At 38.0% G+C, this 19033-nt stretch overlaps 1 protein-coding gene across 5 annotated transcripts in view; it reads left to right on the top strand.

Annotated features, from left to right (window-relative positions):
• Positions 1 to 19033, top strand: part of PIP5K1B (phosphatidylinositol-4-phosphate 5-kinase type 1 beta) — a 109972-nt gene that overhangs the window by 85758 nt on the left and 5181 nt on the right. For all 5 annotated transcript variants that reach the window (XM_071580212.1, XM_071580216.1, XM_071580214.1 and 2 more), the window contains 3 exons: positions 4131 to 4286; positions 5041 to 5179; positions 14473 to 14590. In XM_071580212.1, coding sequence (XP_071436313.1) covers positions 4131 to 4286; positions 5041 to 5179; positions 14473 to 14590 — 413 coding nt within the window. The remainder of the gene's footprint in view (positions 1 to 4130; positions 4287 to 5040; positions 5180 to 14472; positions 14591 to 19033) is intronic.

The following is a 19033-nucleotide window of genomic DNA, read 5'->3' as shown; positions in this document are numbered from 1 at the left end:
CACAAATTCAACGTGCAGCACCACAGAGCTACTGCAAAGGAAATTAATTCTATCCCATCCAAAACCAGTGCACTGTAGCTTTGTAAGAGTCCAAACATTGCCTACCATGTAGGCACATGAATTTAGAGTTCAGCAAAAAGTACTGGAGAAATAGCTACCACATTTTGTTTCTGGATTTCAAACTGAAAAGAACAAATGAATGTTGTCTTAGCCCTATGGAGTGAGCATTAGGGTTATTTGATAATAATCTGGGTACAACTAGATTTCAGACTTGCTGCGTTTAGCCTGACTTGAATAATCAACAGGGGAAAATTACCTGTCATTCAAGAATACACATCTTGAACATAAGATCTCATGTTCATATCTACCTTGAATTGTAGTTCCTCTGGGTGTAATAAGTGTTAAAAATCAATCAATCAATCAATCAATCAATCAATCAATAAAATTTGGAAACTCACCTTAAAACAGGCTTCTTTCATCAAAAGTTCAGATCAGGTTTTATTTTCACTTAAATTTCTCCCACTGGAGCAATTTTTCAGACTATACTGGCCTTTGTTGCTCTGAATGTTTCCTAAAGATAATACCACTTTTCTAAAGTTTGATTGAGCTTGTGAAACTCTGACCCTGGCCATGAAACCCAACATTAGAGACATGGCAGATTAGAAGGGTATACATGATTATATCTCAAAGTGCAAGAAAGAAGAGAGGAAACTGATAGTGCAGCAAGAAAGCAGAAGTGTCTATGGAAAATATAATACTAAATAAGGAAAAGAATAGGATAGACAGATGATAGACAGATGAAAGTGGAGAGCTGACCGTAGCTGTACTAAAAAAAAAAGATGTTTTACATAGAGTGAAGGAACCTTTAGAAGAAAAAGAGAGAATTTTAATTAACTCCAGGTAGTGATTCACTATGTGCATGATATGTTACGACAGTTTTTCAGAAAAACAAATCTTTTACAAATATTAATGAATTGATGGATATTTTCTGAATGAGTTGATGATGCTACCGAGAGGAAATTTGTCTGAAGCATTGCAAATGCAGAGAAGGACAGTGATGAGGGACAAAAGAAGACCTGATGAGAAGCAGACACCTGGAAACCTAAAGAGGTTCAACAGAGACAGCTGCAAGGTGCTGCACCTGGGTTTGGGAAATGCCTAGTATCAATACAGGCTGGGGGATGAACAGATTGAGAGCAGCCCTGCCAAGAAGGACTTGTGGGTGCTGGTGGATGAGAAGCTGGACATGACTTGGTGATATGCACTTGCAGCCCAGAAAGCAAATTGTTTCTTGGGCTGCATCAAGAGCAGCGTGGCCAGCAAGTCAAGGGAGGTGATTCTTCCCCTCTACTCTGCTCTGGTGGGATGCCACCTGGAGGGCTGCATCCAGTACTGGGGTCCCCAGGACAGGAAGGGCATGGACCTGTTCAAGTAAGTCCAGAGGAAGCCACCAAGAGAATTAGAGGGATGGAGCACCTCACTTATAAAATCAAGCTAGGTGAGTTGAATTGTTCACCCCAGAAAGGAGGAGGCTCTGGGGAGACCTTGTAGCAGCCTTCCAGTTCCTATATGGGGCTTACAAAGAAGGTTGAAGAGAGGCTATTTACAACTGCATGTAGTGGCAGGACAAGAAAGAATAGCATTAAGCTGATGGAAGGTAGATTTAGATTAGATATTAGAAAGAAATTCTTTACAGTGAGAGTGTCGAGGCACTGGATCAGGTTGCTCAGAGAAACTGAGGATGCTCCATCCCTGGAATTGTTCAAGGCCAAGTTGGATGAGGCCCTGAACACCCTAGGGGAAGGTGTCTCCACCTGTGTTAGTGGGGTTAGAACCAGATGATCTTTAAGATCCCTTCCAACACAAGCCATTCTGTGACAACTGTGGAGATGTGCAGTAGGGAAGACTTAATAGGAGAGGCAAAGATGGTTGCCTGAGGTTTAGTGTGGTCCAGGCTGTTCTTTGGGGAAAAGCTGTTCTGATTATGCAAGCCCTGAGGGTTTTTTCAACAGTTATCACAAGTGTTATAAAACCTTACAGTAAGACGCAAAGGTCACCTGTTTTAAATACTGTGCATACATTCTAACTTGCTGCTTTACTAAAGGGTTATCTTTTAACCTGTGGAGGTAGTGCTGAAATTACATCTCTTTTTGTTTCTTTGTAGTAAGAGAAGGTCTGTTCCTGTTTACCCTCTAGAAAAGCGTGTTTTCTGACATTTCAAGGTTTTATGAAGCAGAGTGCTTGCCAAATAAATACAAACTGATGGGCTAGGACTATCTAGTTTGTATATAGTTTTATGTAGAGGAACTTGTATTTTAAAATGGTTCTTCATTAGCAGTTTCATAATTCTTCTCATGGAACTGTATTTGTTTTAGAATCGAATGTCAAAATGTGCAATGGACACTTGGATCAAATACTACAGGAGGAGTATTGAGCATGTGGTATTGTATTAAATTGATAGGACGTGTTGTGCAAATATTTTCACCAGTATTATGCTGGTCTCTTAAGGTTTTCAGTAGTTATCTGGAGTGAGAAAAAAGTCTATGTGGATAGATAGAGAACAAAACAAAAATGCTGGAACTAAATGAGATTTAAGGGAAACAAGAATTACTACAAAACTCACATAAATTAACAATTTAAGGTTTAAATGTTAAATCCTTCAGAAAAGATTTATTAATATGAAAATAAAGAATGTGATGTAATATGATAAATTCTGAAGCAAAATTCAGCTGAAATGAGAAAGGAGCCCCCTGAGACTCAGTTCTCTTTGAAGCATAGAATAGTTTTGCCAAAAAATTGGTAGGAGCTCTGTTGTCTAGACAAAGCTCAAAGGAACTTCTCTGAACTGTTAGAGTATCTACTCTTTTCTACTTGATACTGTTGTCTATTTGACAAAATAAATGCCATATATGTTTTCTCAGTATCTGTCTTCTTTTATCCAGTTCTTTCTGACTGCTAGATTTGTTTCAGCACAAGACACAATCTCTTGTATATTTGAAATCTAAAATGTACAATTAAAGTATATCATGCCCAATTTTCTCTCTTGTTTTAATTAATCTCCCATTTTTCCAGGCTATTAACCTGTCTTAATATCCAGCTCTCATTGATCTACTCTTACAGGGCTATTAATATACAAATTAATGATTCAATTGCAACATCTTTCCTTGCCTTCAGGAACATTGATTCTAAACTTTGAGTCAGATATTTCAGTATAAACACCTAAGCCCTGATCTGAATCTGTGATTTTTTCCCCTAGTGCACAGAACAACCCTGCACAAATAACAGTAAAAACTTAATAAGCAGATTCAGCCTTGGGCTAGTTCAGCAGCTATCTGTATTCTTTTATAGCAATATCCTGGAACTATGCATCTGAGTTTTCCTTCACTCTTTAGCCAAGTGGTTGTGGTGCTTTTTATTTTAACTTTTTAGTAAAGCACAGAATGAGGTATTACAGTGCGTCTGAAGTAACCTTGCAGCCAACACATGGAGGTCAGCAGCAGAGAGATCAAAACCACTAAGTGAATTAGCTGGCACACTTCTGGAGAAGAACTGCAAATGGGGCTCATGGTTCAGTAGCAGTGGCAATGGTCAGTTCCTAGAGTTTCACTCAAGATGCTAATGTAAGTAGGCAGGCACTGATTCAGAGCCTAAATAAGATGCTCATACCTGAGTGTACAGGACATCATCAACATTTTGGAAATGTTTATTGTTCCCAAAGAAGATGTTTGACATGTGTCTGAAGTGGAAATTCTGTTAGTGTCATTTTATAGCAGTAGTTCACAGCTCTCACAATACTCCAGGAGTCTTTTCAGTTTTCCCATCTTCCTTTTTTTCTGTGTTACTCTGTCTCTGATTACATGGGTTGATACTTCATAAGAGTTTTTTTAATTTAGCAATGTCATTGACTTAACTTTCAATGCCTTATAAAAAGAAGCAACCCCCCAAAAAAGATAAAAGAGATGAAGTGGCAATGCCTTTTGTTCTAGTTTTAATATGATGTTTGATAAATGGGTTTTTATCTATATTCAGAAACTAGCTTTTATAGATGGCTTACTTTTCTATAGGCTGTTAAAAATGTGCAGGGAGGTAAGATGGCATCACTGAACACCTGTGTTCATTTGGTAATGCAGCTTTAAAGTCTTCACCTTCAAAGAAATGGTGTAATTCCATCACAGCCTTAAAGGCAGCATCGCAAGAAGTAGTGTGTGCAGTTTACCAGGAGTGGAAGGATGAAAAGCATGGCATGCTTGCTGAAGGACAAAGCTGTGCCAGCCTTGATGAAGAAGGTACTGTCTTTCAAATCAATATAATTAACAATGTTTTTAAAGGCATTTTGTACAAAGTCTAGAGGCCCTATGCTAGAAAGCGCCTAATCTTGCTGATCTTTCAAAACATCCGAGTCAGGTTATTCTCACAAAGAGATTAGTTAGTCATATTTGGAAGCATGGACCTTCAGGAGTCAGAGGAAGTCAGAATCAAAGTTTATAACATGATATTAAACTTTTGGATTTCAGGATGTCTGAAAAAATGTATCCAGTCCAGGTAGTGAATTAAGGCCAGAGCCAATGCTATCCCTTTCACTGACCTCTAAACAAACATGTTGCATAAAGTATTTTGAAGCTCAGTTCATTGTTCCCAAATTCTTTTTAAAGAGATACCAATTTCACCCCTTTTAGGACTTGCCTGCAGCCAGGCTGAAAGCAGAACCTGTGGCATAATACCATCAGATAAATGAGCCCTGGTAGCATGAGAACAGTCCCAGGATTTAGAAGAATTCATTAGATACTTACGTTGCTGATATCTGACCTTGGAGTTGCCCTGTATTCTATTGAATGTACTAGTTAGCAACTGAAATTCACCCTGTAACACAAAAGACTGTGGGTATGAGTGCATGAATATTACCACCTCATGAATTCAAACATTAAGAAGCTTCAAGAAGCTGGTGAGAGCATTATGGGACCGCATATACTTGCATCAGGATTCTTGGATTCAAATTGAGATGAAATTTGTTAATGTTGTTCTTTATTTCTGCATATGCAGTACTAGGGTCGCACCACCGTCCGGATCTAGTGCCAAGCACTCCATCTCTGTTTGAAGCAGCTTCCTTGGCAACAACAATTTCTTCTTCTTCCTTGACTGTAGATGAGCATTATCAACATGACCGACTTATGCTTAGCAGGTAACAGCTGTATATGTGGTAGAGAATTCCCAACAGTTTTGCTAAAATTCTGACAATGTGTTCAGTGGAGGGAGCTCTGTGCAAAAAAGAAGCAGAAGGGTCAAATGTCTCTGTAACTCTGTCTTGCACCTCTCCAATGAAGAAGGATGGCCATAAGCCTGCAGGATTTATTATGTATTTGTTTGTTAGTATATGTATTGTAATTGGGGGATAACAAAAGAGAAAGGATAAACACAGCAAAAAATATTATATGAATTTTTTGTCCCGTTTCAAAACTAAACAGGATATGAAAAATTTGCTTGGGCCTTAGTCTGAACCATACACCAAACTACAGTAAGGTCAGGGTAGGAAGTACTTCTTGTAACGTGGCTGTAGCCCAACACAGCTTCAGAAAATGGTGATGTGCTAGGAAAAAGGACCTTCTTTCAAGTTCTTTTTTCTGAATGTACAGAGCTGAATGGTCTGCTCTAAGTTCTTCCATAACAACCATTTTCCAAAGTGAATTTCTATGATACTTAATCCATGGGTGTGGTTAGTGCCTGTCTGATTTTAATCCAGGAAGGATAAACCAGGGAAGTGTCAAGAAAAGTTGTGCAGATGCTTTTGAACTAGATTCAATGTGATTTGAGTTTTGTTTGAATGCACTTCAGCCATGACTGTCCAATACTCTGCTTAAGCCAGAAGTCCCGCTGGGAGATTGTCTCTGCATGAGCCTGTATGTCCCTGGTGCACCTGAGTGTGCTGTGTTTTCTCAACTTGCCCCCTTGTGGATTTCTGCACCATGTGTCATATCACAGAATAGCCATGTCTTTGTCTGTTTTCATCAAGAAGGGTAGCCACTGTGAACTCAAGTATCTTGAATTTTGTTTGGAATAATTTGGAATCCTGAATTACTTAGTGTATAATTTTGATAAACTTACTCCTGTGCCAAGATGTAGTTCTTTACTTTAAACTGCTTGTTGTCCAAAAAAATCAGGTGATTTTAAAAGCAATCTTGAGGCAGCAGGATTTTACCTCCTATTAAATATTTACCAATTACATTTTCAAAAAAAAAAAAAGATTACTTGCACAATTACTTTTAATCAAAGTTATATTTATAGCTTCCACTTTCATGAAGTGGAAATATATCTCACTAATGTGGCATTTTCCATAGGGCTGATGGTTTGCTATAAAAATTTGAAATGAGATATGGTTTTAGGGATGTACCAAAGATGGAATTTTAATTATAGAACCAAATGCCTCTACACAAGCTTTAGGAAATAAAACTACTAAAGACTAAGCATTAGAAGAAATAGAGCTCATTCAGTTCAACTTCTGCCAAAAGTTAGCTGTGGGACTTTATTATGCCATGATCTTTTACCAAGTTTTTATTTTGGTAGAAATAAAGTTATGGAGAACTGGAGTTTTTTATTTGCTTTAAGCATCAACTAAAACTACTGAGCTGCTTTGTATTAACTTCAGTCAAGAAAACAGAAGTGCAGAGTGTTTGAATAGAGTTCAGATCTACTGCAAGTAAAACATTTCAAATATTCTTTACTGTCCATAAATTAACTATAGAGAAAGGCTATGAGCAAGTCCTTGATAGTTTTCTATAAAGATACTGCAAAATAATTCTAAAATAAGGAAGGTTTTTAGCAGGTCTATGCCTTGATTGTATATTGGAACTTGTTTACTTTCCAGTTGTGATTCAGACAACAAAATAACCTCTAATGTTGCCAGCCATGTGAGTACCATATACATCCTTACCTTACAAGATCATGTTGTGACTGCAGTGTCTGCAGTCCAGGGATGCATACTTTTAGTGGACCAACACGGGAGGATATATTCTCTAATACAGCAGACCTTGCATCATCATTCACAGATATGTGACTCTCTCCATGTCTTGTGTCAAAACATCTTACTGTGTAGCCAAGAGATCTGCCATGGGAGTTTACCAACTGGCATCTTTGCTGTCTAGATGTGTCCTCTTCAGCTAGGGCTTGGAGGCTGTTTCTTTCTCCTCATCAAGTAGGGGTGCATGTCTCAATCTCAGTTTGTACAATTCATAAGGATTAGTTTTCCTGTCATAGCTAGTGGCTTTCTTTTAGGAGTTAAGAAAGCTGCTACACATGCTGAATGTTGAACTAAATTCCACAAGATGATTCACTTGCTGTTTTGCACCCTGCCTGCTTTCTGCATCAGTGCAGAGAGCTCCCTCCTTTTTCTGGACACTAAACAATATACCCATCTAAAGTTTTATTTATGTTTTTATGGTTTACTGGAGGAACTTCAGTCCTCCCATAAGAAAAGCTAGCAGAGAAATAAAAACACCAAAACCCCCATGCTATGTGGTGATAGATTGAATTGTAGATATCTGTTTTTCTTGCTGGGTTCTGCCTTTGAATATTAAAAAATTCTGTGATGCAGGACTCATAATTTCTGTCATTTTTCTCCAATAAACAGAAATTTTGAAGCGGCCTTTGAAACAAAGCCTGAATTAAAGATTTGTTTATGAATGTGAGCTGGCTTTCAGTCTTTAAATATGCACTTGACTGTGACATTCAGCTTCATTATTTAAGAGAATTACAGTTTGGCAACTGCTTTTTCAGGCTTTTAGCTAGTCCTTCAAAGTATCCTAGCACAAAGTATTGAGTATATGAATTTGCTTATAACTTGACAGAAGTCTCTGGGTTAAGGCAATATGGGAAGATAATCCTATGTGCACAGTAATAATGTGATATTTGTACAGCTCCTGGACTCCTATTAATGCTAAGAAGCAGTGTGTTCCCACACCAGTTAGAAGAGGGATGCTGTCATTTGCCTCTTTAAAAAGAGAGCAGTAATGCTTTGGGATATCTCGAAGTTCACACCGTAATTTATATTTGGGGTTTTTTTCAGAATTACCCTCTGTTTCTATCATCCATGAACATAATGCTTCCCCAGGGAGAGGGAAATGGCCCTTAACATAAGGAGATCAGTACCATCTCTTCTTGAGGATGCTCAGCACTTGTGGTAGGAAGTGAGGGACTCTTGCTGCTGATGAGATTGAGCAGGCAGAGGTGACTTGCTGAGCCAGAGCCAGCTCCTGAGGCTGTAACTTGTGAGAAGCATTTTTGTAGACCTGGCTTGGTACAGATTAGAACTAACACAACTAATTCGTAGATAATGTGGAGCAGCATTTAGGGACTTGTTTAATAAAGTGAAACAGAGACTGAGAAGCAGTCAAAAACATATAGCACATTAGGACTGTTTTTCCAAGTTGCAAGCTGATTATTTTTTACCAAGTTATTCCTCAGTCCTTGAACAGTTAGAGGAAACTTGAGGAGGTATCCAGGCAGTATGAAGAGGAACTAGTAACAGTATAAATGAAGGAATAGTGGGGAAGGGAAAATAGGTGTATTTTTCAGCACAAAATGAACTTGATGTAAAGAAGGGAAGGAAAAGCGGGAAAAAGGAGAAACATGTTCCATGTTACTCAGCAAATGTAGGCTTTCATGTTTGTCAGAAAACAGCTGGTTTCTGTTCCATGAAGCTGTTTCTCAGTCAAGTGGTTCTGTCATAAACAATGTCAAGTATTCATTTAGTAAGAAAACAGACTTAACTATTTATTGATTCTATTAAAATTTTCAGATTTTCCACTCCTCAAGCAGGTTTATATTTGGTGCAGACATTTCAATACCTAAAATGTCTGTTTTCCACTAGAAAATTTAATTTGTAGTCCAAAACCACTTCTTTGAAAGGGTTTATTTTTTTTACCTTATGAAATGTAATACCTATTATTATATTAGGGATTATTTCTACAGAGGAAGTGATAAAATACTTTTTTCCCCTTTCCAAGAAAAGTTTTCCTAGTAAATACTGACTAATTAAATTAGACAACAAATCTGAATGGCCTAAGCAGTATGACTCTTGTCTCACTAGAGATTGCTTTTAGGCTTGTAGAGAGCTGAAGGAGATGAATGCCTTTACAGGTGCTCCTGGAAATGTTTGGAACTTGTTTGAAAAAGTTTAAAAATATTTTAAACTGTAAATGTTTTAAAACTCACATTTTATGTATTTCAAGAAAACAGAAAATCTATTTCTGATGTTTTTTCAGCAGGTCTCATGGCTTCCAGTCTGATACCAAAACAAAATCCCATGACACATAAAGGGGTAATTCACCTCTCTGTATTTAGAGCAAAGCAAAGATATTGTGGGTTATATAAGGAGGACTGCTGAATCCTTCTGATCTATTTAAGCCTAGGAAAACAATCTATAGGAAATCTAATTCTTTCTCTTTATGCATTACGTACCTCCTTTCTGTAAGATGTGTATCTAGCATGGACTTCTGCCTTCCCTTTCTTCTTCTTCCTGCTTATCTGTATATTTCTTGGGTTTGTTTATCTTACCTTTGCATTGCTATTTTTCAGTGGATACCACTTGAAATTTTGGAAGGCTTTGAGGGGTTGGGGTTTGGTATTTTTCTCTTACACAGTCGAATTTCCTGAAACATCCAAACTTTGAGCTGAAATTGCCATGACTTCACATACTAGCAAACAACTTTTTCAAAAAGAGCTTGGATAATAAAAGTAAAATCTTCTGTTGTTTTTCAGTGGAAGGAATGTGTAGTTATTAGTTTTCCTGTTGTGAGGAATATTAATCACCTCTTTTGCCAGTCTGGTTTTCTATGTAAACAAACTTTTATATGTTAAGTTTAAATATTCTGCCTGTCCACCCACTACCCTTAGTTTCTGAAGCTTAGACAAGTGTCTCTGAATCTGATCCAAAGTAGATTAATTTGATGCAAGCTTCCTGATAATAAGCAGTTAGGTGGAGGAAAAAAATCTTTGAATGTTTAAGTACTATGAACAGATGTGCTGAGACACTGAGAGAACCCCTATGGGAAAGACAATTTGACTATGATTGAAGCAACATATAAATGTGTCTTAAAGAAAAACAAAGCTTTCCCAGTTCTACAGTGATGGAATTACTTGTCCATTCTTTTGTCTTTTTTTAATTAAGAACCAAGATAAAACAGAATGCTTTAGGCAGAGGAGGCCACAGCACAGCTGAGCACGCTCATGGTGCCTGGGCATTACTGAATAGGAGAAAATACCTGTAAAAATGCATATTTTTGTTTGGCTTTTCTTTCCTTTTCAGCCTGAGAATTAAGGATGAGAACTCAGTGTGCTGTAGAAATTGTACTAAAACACTGTTCCACTGAAGTGTTATTCCTGATACATTGTGTATGTAGGGCTTGGGCTTGTTCTCTCCTGTGCCCCCTCCATCTATTTGTCCTGGCCTTACCAGAAGTCTTCATTAAAACTGGCAGTAAGTGCATCTATGATGATGCTGTTGCGGAAATTTGACCTTTCAGTTACCACCTGCTAACAGCATGTGTATTGCTGTTAAGAGATTAATTACAATACTTTTGGTTTTGCTCTTTTATGCAGAACGTTCCATGTTATCTGTCAGTTTTAACTCGGTTTCTTAATTTGAAAATATCCTGTAATTTGTAAATGTCATTGATGTGCTGATAGAACGTATATTTTGATGTATCTGAAGAACTTTTTGTGCTTTAAGGTGTACGGTCATTTTCTTTTTCTTCCTATGATAGCATTACAGCTGTAGTAGTTAATACATGTCTACATACTAATGCATAATGTCTAAAATTGCTCAGGGGTACTGTTAAAAGGAACAATTTATTTTAATTTGCTTATACATTATACTTTGTTGGAGCAACAACACAATTCCTGTGACAAGGAATGCAGAAAAGCAGATTGAAAAATACTGGTTTAAAGAGCATAATGCTTCTACCTTCAGTTCTGAAGAAGCATCAAAAATATTTTTAGACAAAAAAACTATCATATATTTCATTTACTCTTACAGAGTGATATTTTACTAATGACATAGGCAAGCATTAGAAGAAAATAATGTCATCTAAGTGCACAGAACTTCCTCCCCCTGGTGGTATCAGAAGTTAATATTTGGGCTTATTGTAGTTGGTTTATGAAGTGTTCATGGGAATAGAAGAGAGAATCTTTCTTGACATGTCTTCTAGACACAAAACAAAGTATAAAATTTCAGTCTTTGGTTTCAAAAGTGAAGTCTAAAGCAAATCTGGATAAGGTATCAGTTTCATGAATTTACTAAGCCATGTTTAAATTTCAATGGTTTAATTCTCCTACTATACCTAACGTGATGATCTCTGTGTTGTGAAGTTCACAGTCTTAAGAAAGACTAAACTGAATTTTGGTTTTCCTACTACTTTTTCACTGAAGTCTAGGTTCTAATGTAGGTTACTTTCATAGCAAGAGGAATACCAAATATTCCCAGAATTCAGTGTAAATGTTTAAGGATTATCAGTCCTTATTATCATGTACCAAGTGGTTAGTATCAGTAAAAAGGTCAGTGAGGCATCTAGATTTTCTGAAAAGAAAATACAGTTCTTTATCCATTTAACTTATTCTGAGCCAATTACACTTAATCTTTTAGTTATTCAGATATCAGAGAATGCTTAATAATGTACGAAGTTGCATCAAAGCTCAGCACCTGGCCAAAGCAGTTGTTTTCATGCTGACACCAGCATGGGTTCCAGATTAAAATTAATGTGACAGTGACTTGGAATTTTCACCTTTTACTTTAGGCGTGTTAAAAATTAGCTTCCCAAAGAGGACAGTTCATCTTCTTTTCAATAGAGAAGAACATCCAGTTACTGAACTTCAGTTATATGAGAGAAAGTTTTGCCTTGTGACAATTTGCCAACACTTCTCCTTTTGAAAATCAGTTCTTTATGCAGGATATGAGTCTTCCTTACTTGCCGAGTTTGTCTGATTACTCAGTGTGAGAGCCACAGCAGCAAATAAGTTGTGGATTTTTGATTGCAAGAAGAAAGATGGAGTAGCATCTGTGCTGTTTCATTCTCTTCTCTCATCTCTGATCTTTTGAATGGGACTTTAATCACTGCTGGTGTTCTGCATGTAAATCTACTACATTTTTGGAATTTCTTCTGTCCCTTTTCTCCTTTTTATTTCTGTATGTTAACACAAATATATATATGATATATATTATTTGTTTATATAAATCCCCTTGTTTTTAAGAAGTTTAGTACTAAATAACCAAATAATAATGTTGTAGGAGTGTCTCTTTGACTTATGTGCTGGTTTTGTTTCAACACTCATTTTCTGCCTGCCTATATAGAGTGTACTTCTGTAACAGGTAGGGAAAAAAAGGCACACTCCAGAGGGCAGATGGCGTTGGTTTTGTTCTATGTTGTAGGTAAAACCTGTAGTTTAACATTCCCAAGACTGTGGTGAACTCACATTGCTTTTGTTTGCTAGTCACAGCTGACTGTGAAGCAGCATAGAATGTAATTTAGCAAACTAAGAGCAAAAGAACTGTTGCCTTCTAATAAAAAGTAGAGAAGAAAGGAAGAGAAAGAAGTGCCATACTAAGCCAGTGAGTTAAACTGAAATAATGGAGGATTAATCTTAGTTTTCTGATACATAAAGGTTATAAAATAAAATGCCACTGGTGTGAACTACAGAATCCTCACATTATCTCGAGTTCAGGGTTCCAGAGGTTTTCTGGAAGTAAAAGAAATTTAAAATAACGGCAGTAAAGATGGCAGTGATGTGACCTGATAGACATACAAGAGGATATATAAACATGTATATTTCAGGGTTTTTTTGCTTTTAAACCTAACCTGATACATAAATGAAAGTCAAGAATACACCCAGCCTGCCCAACTTGCTGTGCAGTTAGTGATGCTGAGCACTGTTTTCCTTAAGGTAAGGCTGACCATTGAGTTGATATATTGTTATAGCGGCACCGGCTGATCACTGCACACACACCTCATGTCATGAGGTTTTCACAAATGAGCCTTTGCACTTTCAGATGCCTGAACGATGAAACAAGAGCGATAAAAGTCTACAAACAAATATGACTCTCTCCCCACATCTCCCTTTTTGCCAAGAACAGTGTGTCTCATACTAGAGTTTGTTTTGTGAGAAATGGTAAAACACAGTCTAGCTTTTGCCAATAGGCTTTTTTTCCTTCCTGTTTGCTTTTCCTCCATCAGTAAAATGAAGCATTGGCATAAAACTGATGTGATTGAAATGCTTCTCAATAGAATTCAAGTTATGGGTGTGACAATAATGCTGCTAAAAGCAGTGGGACCTGGGACACCCTCAGTACAAAAGAAATAGTCTTGCTTTAGAAAAGATGCCTAATATGTTGTATAATAAAAGGAACATTGTAATTTGGTGAATGTAATGTTGGGCTCTTAATGCCAGTATGCAATGAGAGTGATGGTTGATCCATTATTTTGTTGAGCATTTGAATCTGTTTTCTATTTCACATGCTAGCTTTGCCCTATCTGAGGTTACACCCCATCTGAAATATACTTAAAAGTAATACAAAGGGAGGGGGAAATTACTTATATCTGGACTGATGTCTGTAACCATGCTTTCATAACCAGTTATAATGCAGAATTTTTTGCTTTTCTTTTTGTCTATAAATAGGTAAGAACTTTAAACATATGTCTCTGCACAACTGACAGTTGAGTTTTCAAGGCAGGCTGAAGCCCAGTTACTGGCAGCTAGTAAGGACATGAAATAATGGGTACCTGATTCCATTAAAACACCTTGAAGAGTTTGACTTTTGTGGGCCAAGTGTATTTGTAAAACAAGATTGCTATGTGGATGCATTTGCAGTTTCACATTATTCTGAACAGCAGAGAACACAAAATCGATCTGGGAATGAAGTAATACAGTGCACCTGCTCTGTAACACCACTTCCGTGCAGAACTGTACGGATTACATGACATTCTTGTTCTTCTCCCACTTTTTCTTCTGAACTTTTACCTACAAGCGACCTGTGTCTGCATGAGAAAGTCCACTGTTACTGTGCCTAATTGCAGAATCTTTTTTCCCTATTTTGAATTAAGAAATGCTGCCAAAATTTACACCACGTGGAAGTAACATATTTTGAAGTTAAGGAAATGATGTCACATGCAACGTGATATAGTTTCACTCTTTAATTAAATATTGTAGTTCAGGAACAGCGTTACTTTCTGATAAAATTTTAGTTAATGCAAAAATAAAAACTGTGGTTTGAGTATGTTAAATGTCATATATGCATTTGTGTATGCCAAATATGAGCTTCCAGTAATCTAGCCATTGCCAACACATCTGTATTTGTTTATTTACATTCAATTTTTTCAAGTATTTGATAATTTTCATGATTAAGAGAAACCTAGTTTTAAATTTTCATCTATGATTGAGCACTCTCTAGCTTGGATTTTTGGTTGAATTTAGTCTCCCTTCTCTTTGCAGCAAAGGGTTACCTTCAAGTTCAACATTCACCTTGGAAGACAGTGCCATTTATTTGACTTCAGAACAGAGCACATTGGAAACGGAAAATGATAATGCTTCAGTTTTGGATGTCTACTTAGTAAGTTGTCAAACAGTTTTTTGATGCCTAAGGATTTTAATAGGTATTTTGTAGATTTTTATAGTTACATAAATTAAATAAGTTTTCCTAAGTTTCTTACATTTTAGGTGGTATTTAGAAGTAACTGAGCACTTTCTCAGGCATTCCTAAATTTCTGGTAGACACATACTACTAAGGACATGTTGTTTTGAAGAACACCTGCAAGAAATCAAACTGAGGCAATAATGGTAGTCAAAACAAGAGCATAAGCTCACAACCTTGGAGGGGCTCCAAAGGCAGTTTTGAGGATTTCTGCGTGTGGACACCAAGGGAAAACAGTTTCACAGGTTGGCTACAGATTCAACATGTTAATTACTAAATGTTATAAAAGCTGTAACATCTAGCTCACCGTGTATGCCCATACCTTTGGTGTGCACCTGGAAACTTCCAATAAAGGCTACCTTATCTCTCTGTCTCTACTCAGGTTGTTCTGTGAGTCTTTTACAGATATTTAGGCATCATTCTGATGGGCTTTTTGACCTGTAATTCCTTTAACTCAGGCTCAGTAAGTGACTAAAATACCTGCTTAACTCCAAGATCCAGAGATTCACTGAGAAAACATGCTTAAATACTTTGCCAGTGCAAATTCCTGAAGAATCTATGTGCCTATTAACCATTGTGTTAATAATGAAGTATGGCAAAATGCTTTTCAGTTTTCTGTAATGGTAGGAGGTTTTTTCCTGTTGTTTTCCATTGAAGGAAAAAACTCATATAATCCAAAACAATGACAACAATAACGACACGATTTCTTTCATGTTGAATACTCTATGTTGAATTCATTGCATTCTTTATTTTTCTTATCTCCAGAGTTAGTTAATTTTTGTCTTAAGATATCTAGAATATCTTAGAATTGTAAAAAAAAAAACAGGTTAAAGGGATCCCAAGAGATCATCTGATCCAACTTTTCATGGAAAAGAGAGCCTAGATAAGATTACCTAGCACCCTATTGAAAACCTCCAGCAATGGGGATTCCACCACTCACCTGCAGAGGTTTTTCCAGTGATTGATTCTTTGTCCGGAAGAAAATTTTCTTCTGTTGAGATGAAACACATTTCTATCTGATCTTATCTGGAAATAGAAACATGTTTGAATGTTCTGCTCTGTTTCTCTGTAGGCTGTACCACTGATGGATTTTTTTTTTATTTTTAGCCAGCAACACTTGAGTATCTATAGTAACCACTTAATAGCTACTAGTTTAATAGTCCAGCACACTTAGAGGAGTTGTTGTCTGTCCTGCTTCCTTTGTTTAATATTGACCCAAATAATCTGTTAAAAGGAACTCAGAAATCCTGAAATGGACAAATGACTAATCACACACAACCTAACCTTGCAGCAGACTGGCTGACTTAATGAAGGGTAGGATCCAAAGCTGTACAGCTATGTACTCATAAGCAACACCAAGGATGAGCATGTAGGTGTCCTAGAATAGTGGGGAATACTTCCCAACACTTTACAAAGGCAAAGAACCCTAAGTACAACCACCTCAAGTACATGAAGTGTGGGCAACAAAGAGAAGGAACAGCAGCCTTATGCTCAGTCTGAGTTATGATGTGACAGGAATCACAGAAACTTGGTGGGAAGACTCACATGAATGGAAGAACACAATGGATAGATGTCTACAAACTCTTATGCAAAGATAGGAAGAGGAGGTAGAGTTGCACTTCATAAAAAAAAAAAAATCTGAGTGTATGAAGGAAAGCTGTGGAGACCACAAAACATCTATAAAATACCTTAAGAGAATATTATGTTAGGTGTGTGTTACTGGCCTTCCAACCAGGATGACAAGGCTGATAAAACCTTACTTTGTCTCTCAAGCAAATATGCAAATATTAAGCCAAAGGAACCTGGTCACCATGGGTGACTTCAATTGTCCAGGCATTTTTTGGGAAAACAGTACAGCAAAGAACAAGTTGTCCATAAGATTCTTGAAATACGTGAGGGCTGCATTCTGCTACAGGTTCTGGTAATGCAGACTAGGAAAATGTAACATACTGAAAAGACATACTTGACAACATAACTTCAAATGATAGCCTTGGCTGCAACAATCACAACATTGTTGAGTTTAAGAGTTGTTAAAAGCGAAAAAAGAAGGATATCCTCTATGGAAAGGTGGCCAAATACCCATTGAGGACTACAAGATCCTTACTAGGATCCCAGAGCATACAAAATTCCAGACATAAAGGTCAGGGCTCATCAAGAACTGAAATTGGCCAGAGATGTTATGGAGATGAAAAGGTGATTCAGATACATGAGCAGTTAAGCCAAAGCACAGGGAATACACAGGCCCATTACTAAACAAGGCAAGGAAACAAGTTACTAATAAAGCTGACAAGACAGAGGTTGTCAATACCTCCTGTCCTCCCTCTTCACCAGCATGGGTGGACCCCAGCCCCCAGGATCAAGTAGCTAAGTCAGTGCACATGTTGACCCCCAGTTAAGTGGCCCTCTGCAATGGCTCAGCTGAAGTAAGTCCATAGGCCTGCAGAGAATACGCCCCAGGGAGTCAGCAGAAGTGACTGATATTGTCACAATGTCTATTATTTTTGAAAAGCCATGGAGATCAAGTGACATCCCTGATGACTGTAAGAGGGTAAATCTCTGTAAGAGTAAACCAAAATTGGACCTAAGTAACTTGATGCCCAGTAGTCTTACTTCAGTCCCTGGGAAAGTGGTGTAATGAGCCTCCTAGAAACTATTAGCAACCAAATGAAGCAGGTGACTGGGATAATGCAGCAGAGATTTACCAAAGGCAAATCATGCCAGGCTAACCTGATCATCTTTCTAAAACAAAGTACCATCTTCTGTCAACATGGAGAGAGGAGTGGATGTTGCTTGCTTGGACTCAGTAATGCATTTGAAAGGTGGCACACTTCTCACGGCCTCCTTCTGAACAACTGTCAAATACAGAGTGCATGGGTGGTCTGTGACACAGGCAGGAAATCATCTCACAGGTGATCAGTGGGTTTTCCTCAGACTGGCAGCCTGACACAAGTGGAGGTCCCAGGGATCAGTACTGAGCTCTATGTTGTTAACAACTCCATAAATGATCTGGATCATGGGACTGAAAACACCTTCACCATGTTTGCTGATGTCCCTAAACAGGGTGTCCAGGTGGACACGTCAGCAGGGAGAGCCACCTCCCAGAGACCTGAACAGGTTGGAAGAGTGGGCCAGCAAGAACTGTGTAATGTTTGACAAGGATAAGTGCCAAGTCCTGCTCCTGGGACAGCATAACCAGAGAGCCCACCCAGGCTATGATCCATGTGGCTTGGAATGGCCTTGCGGAGGGCCTGGGGGTCCCAGTGGACAACACACTGAACATGGGTCAGCAGCACGTCGCTGCAGCTACCGAGGCAAAGTGGATCCTGAGCTGCATCCATGGGGGCATTGCTAGCAGAGAGAGATGTGACCGCTTTATCTGTGCTTGTCAGACTGCACGTGGAGCAGCATGTCCAGCTCTTGTCCCCACAGTTCAAAAAAAGATGTGGACAGACTGAAAAGAGTACAAAGAAGTGCCATGAAGATTACCAAAGATGTGGAGAACCTGCCATTTGAGGAAAGACTGAAAGAGTTAGGTCTTGCTCGATAATTTCATTCAGGCTCCCTTTCCTGCAAAAGGTTGGACCAGATGGTCTCTTGCGGTCCCTTCCACCTGTGCTATTCTGTAGTTCTCTTGGCCCCATTTAAACAGCGAAACCATTTCTTGTTGATTGCTTTTGAATTTAGTTTGTAAAACAACAATCTTTTTTATCACTAACACTCAGCACTGTGAAGTATTTCTTCTTAGATTTGACATCTGTAGTGTGAATGGTGAAATGCTCTGAAAATCCAGTGACAGACATAAGTAATATCTTCTGTAAAGGTGTGTGTGTGTTACAAGTTTCAGGTGTGATGGTGATCTCTTTGGTTAGTTTTTGGCTTGTAAAATATTCACTACTGTTATGTCGGGGAGACTGCAATAAGTGTATGTATAATCCGCTGATAAATACCAACAGAAAAATAATTAAAACTCAGCTCTGGATGTTACACAAATATACAGTGTTTATTCCCCTTAGCAAAGGTCTGAAAGTATAAATAGGTCTTAAGTGGAGAGAATCATAGATGCTTTTTTGACCTAGCAACACCCTTTCTCTGCACCCTGAAAAAACAAGCCCTAGAATTCAACAGTCAAGGTAATGGCACATGCCTGAACTGTCTAGGTAGGTATACAACAACTGATAGCTGCAAGGACATTGGATACTGTGGCTAAGCACATGTTCCATCATAAGTGGCAAACTAATCTCAAGAAAGTACTTAGCCCTGCCTTCTCTGTCCTGTCCTACACACTATTGATGCCTACTTATCTGTTTGACTTTGCTGTGGAAGTGAGCTGTAATTTAATCACTAATGCTAAAGTATCATTAG

Source organism: Pithys albifrons, chromosome Z, assembly GCF_047495875.1.
Source record: "Pithys albifrons albifrons isolate INPA30051 chromosome Z, PitAlb_v1, whole genome shotgun sequence".
Taxonomy (NCBI): domain Eukaryota; kingdom Metazoa; phylum Chordata; class Aves; order Passeriformes; family Thamnophilidae; genus Pithys; species Pithys albifrons.
The sequence above is the reverse complement of the archived record's forward strand: the minus strand, read 5'-3'. Positions and strand labels throughout refer to the sequence as shown.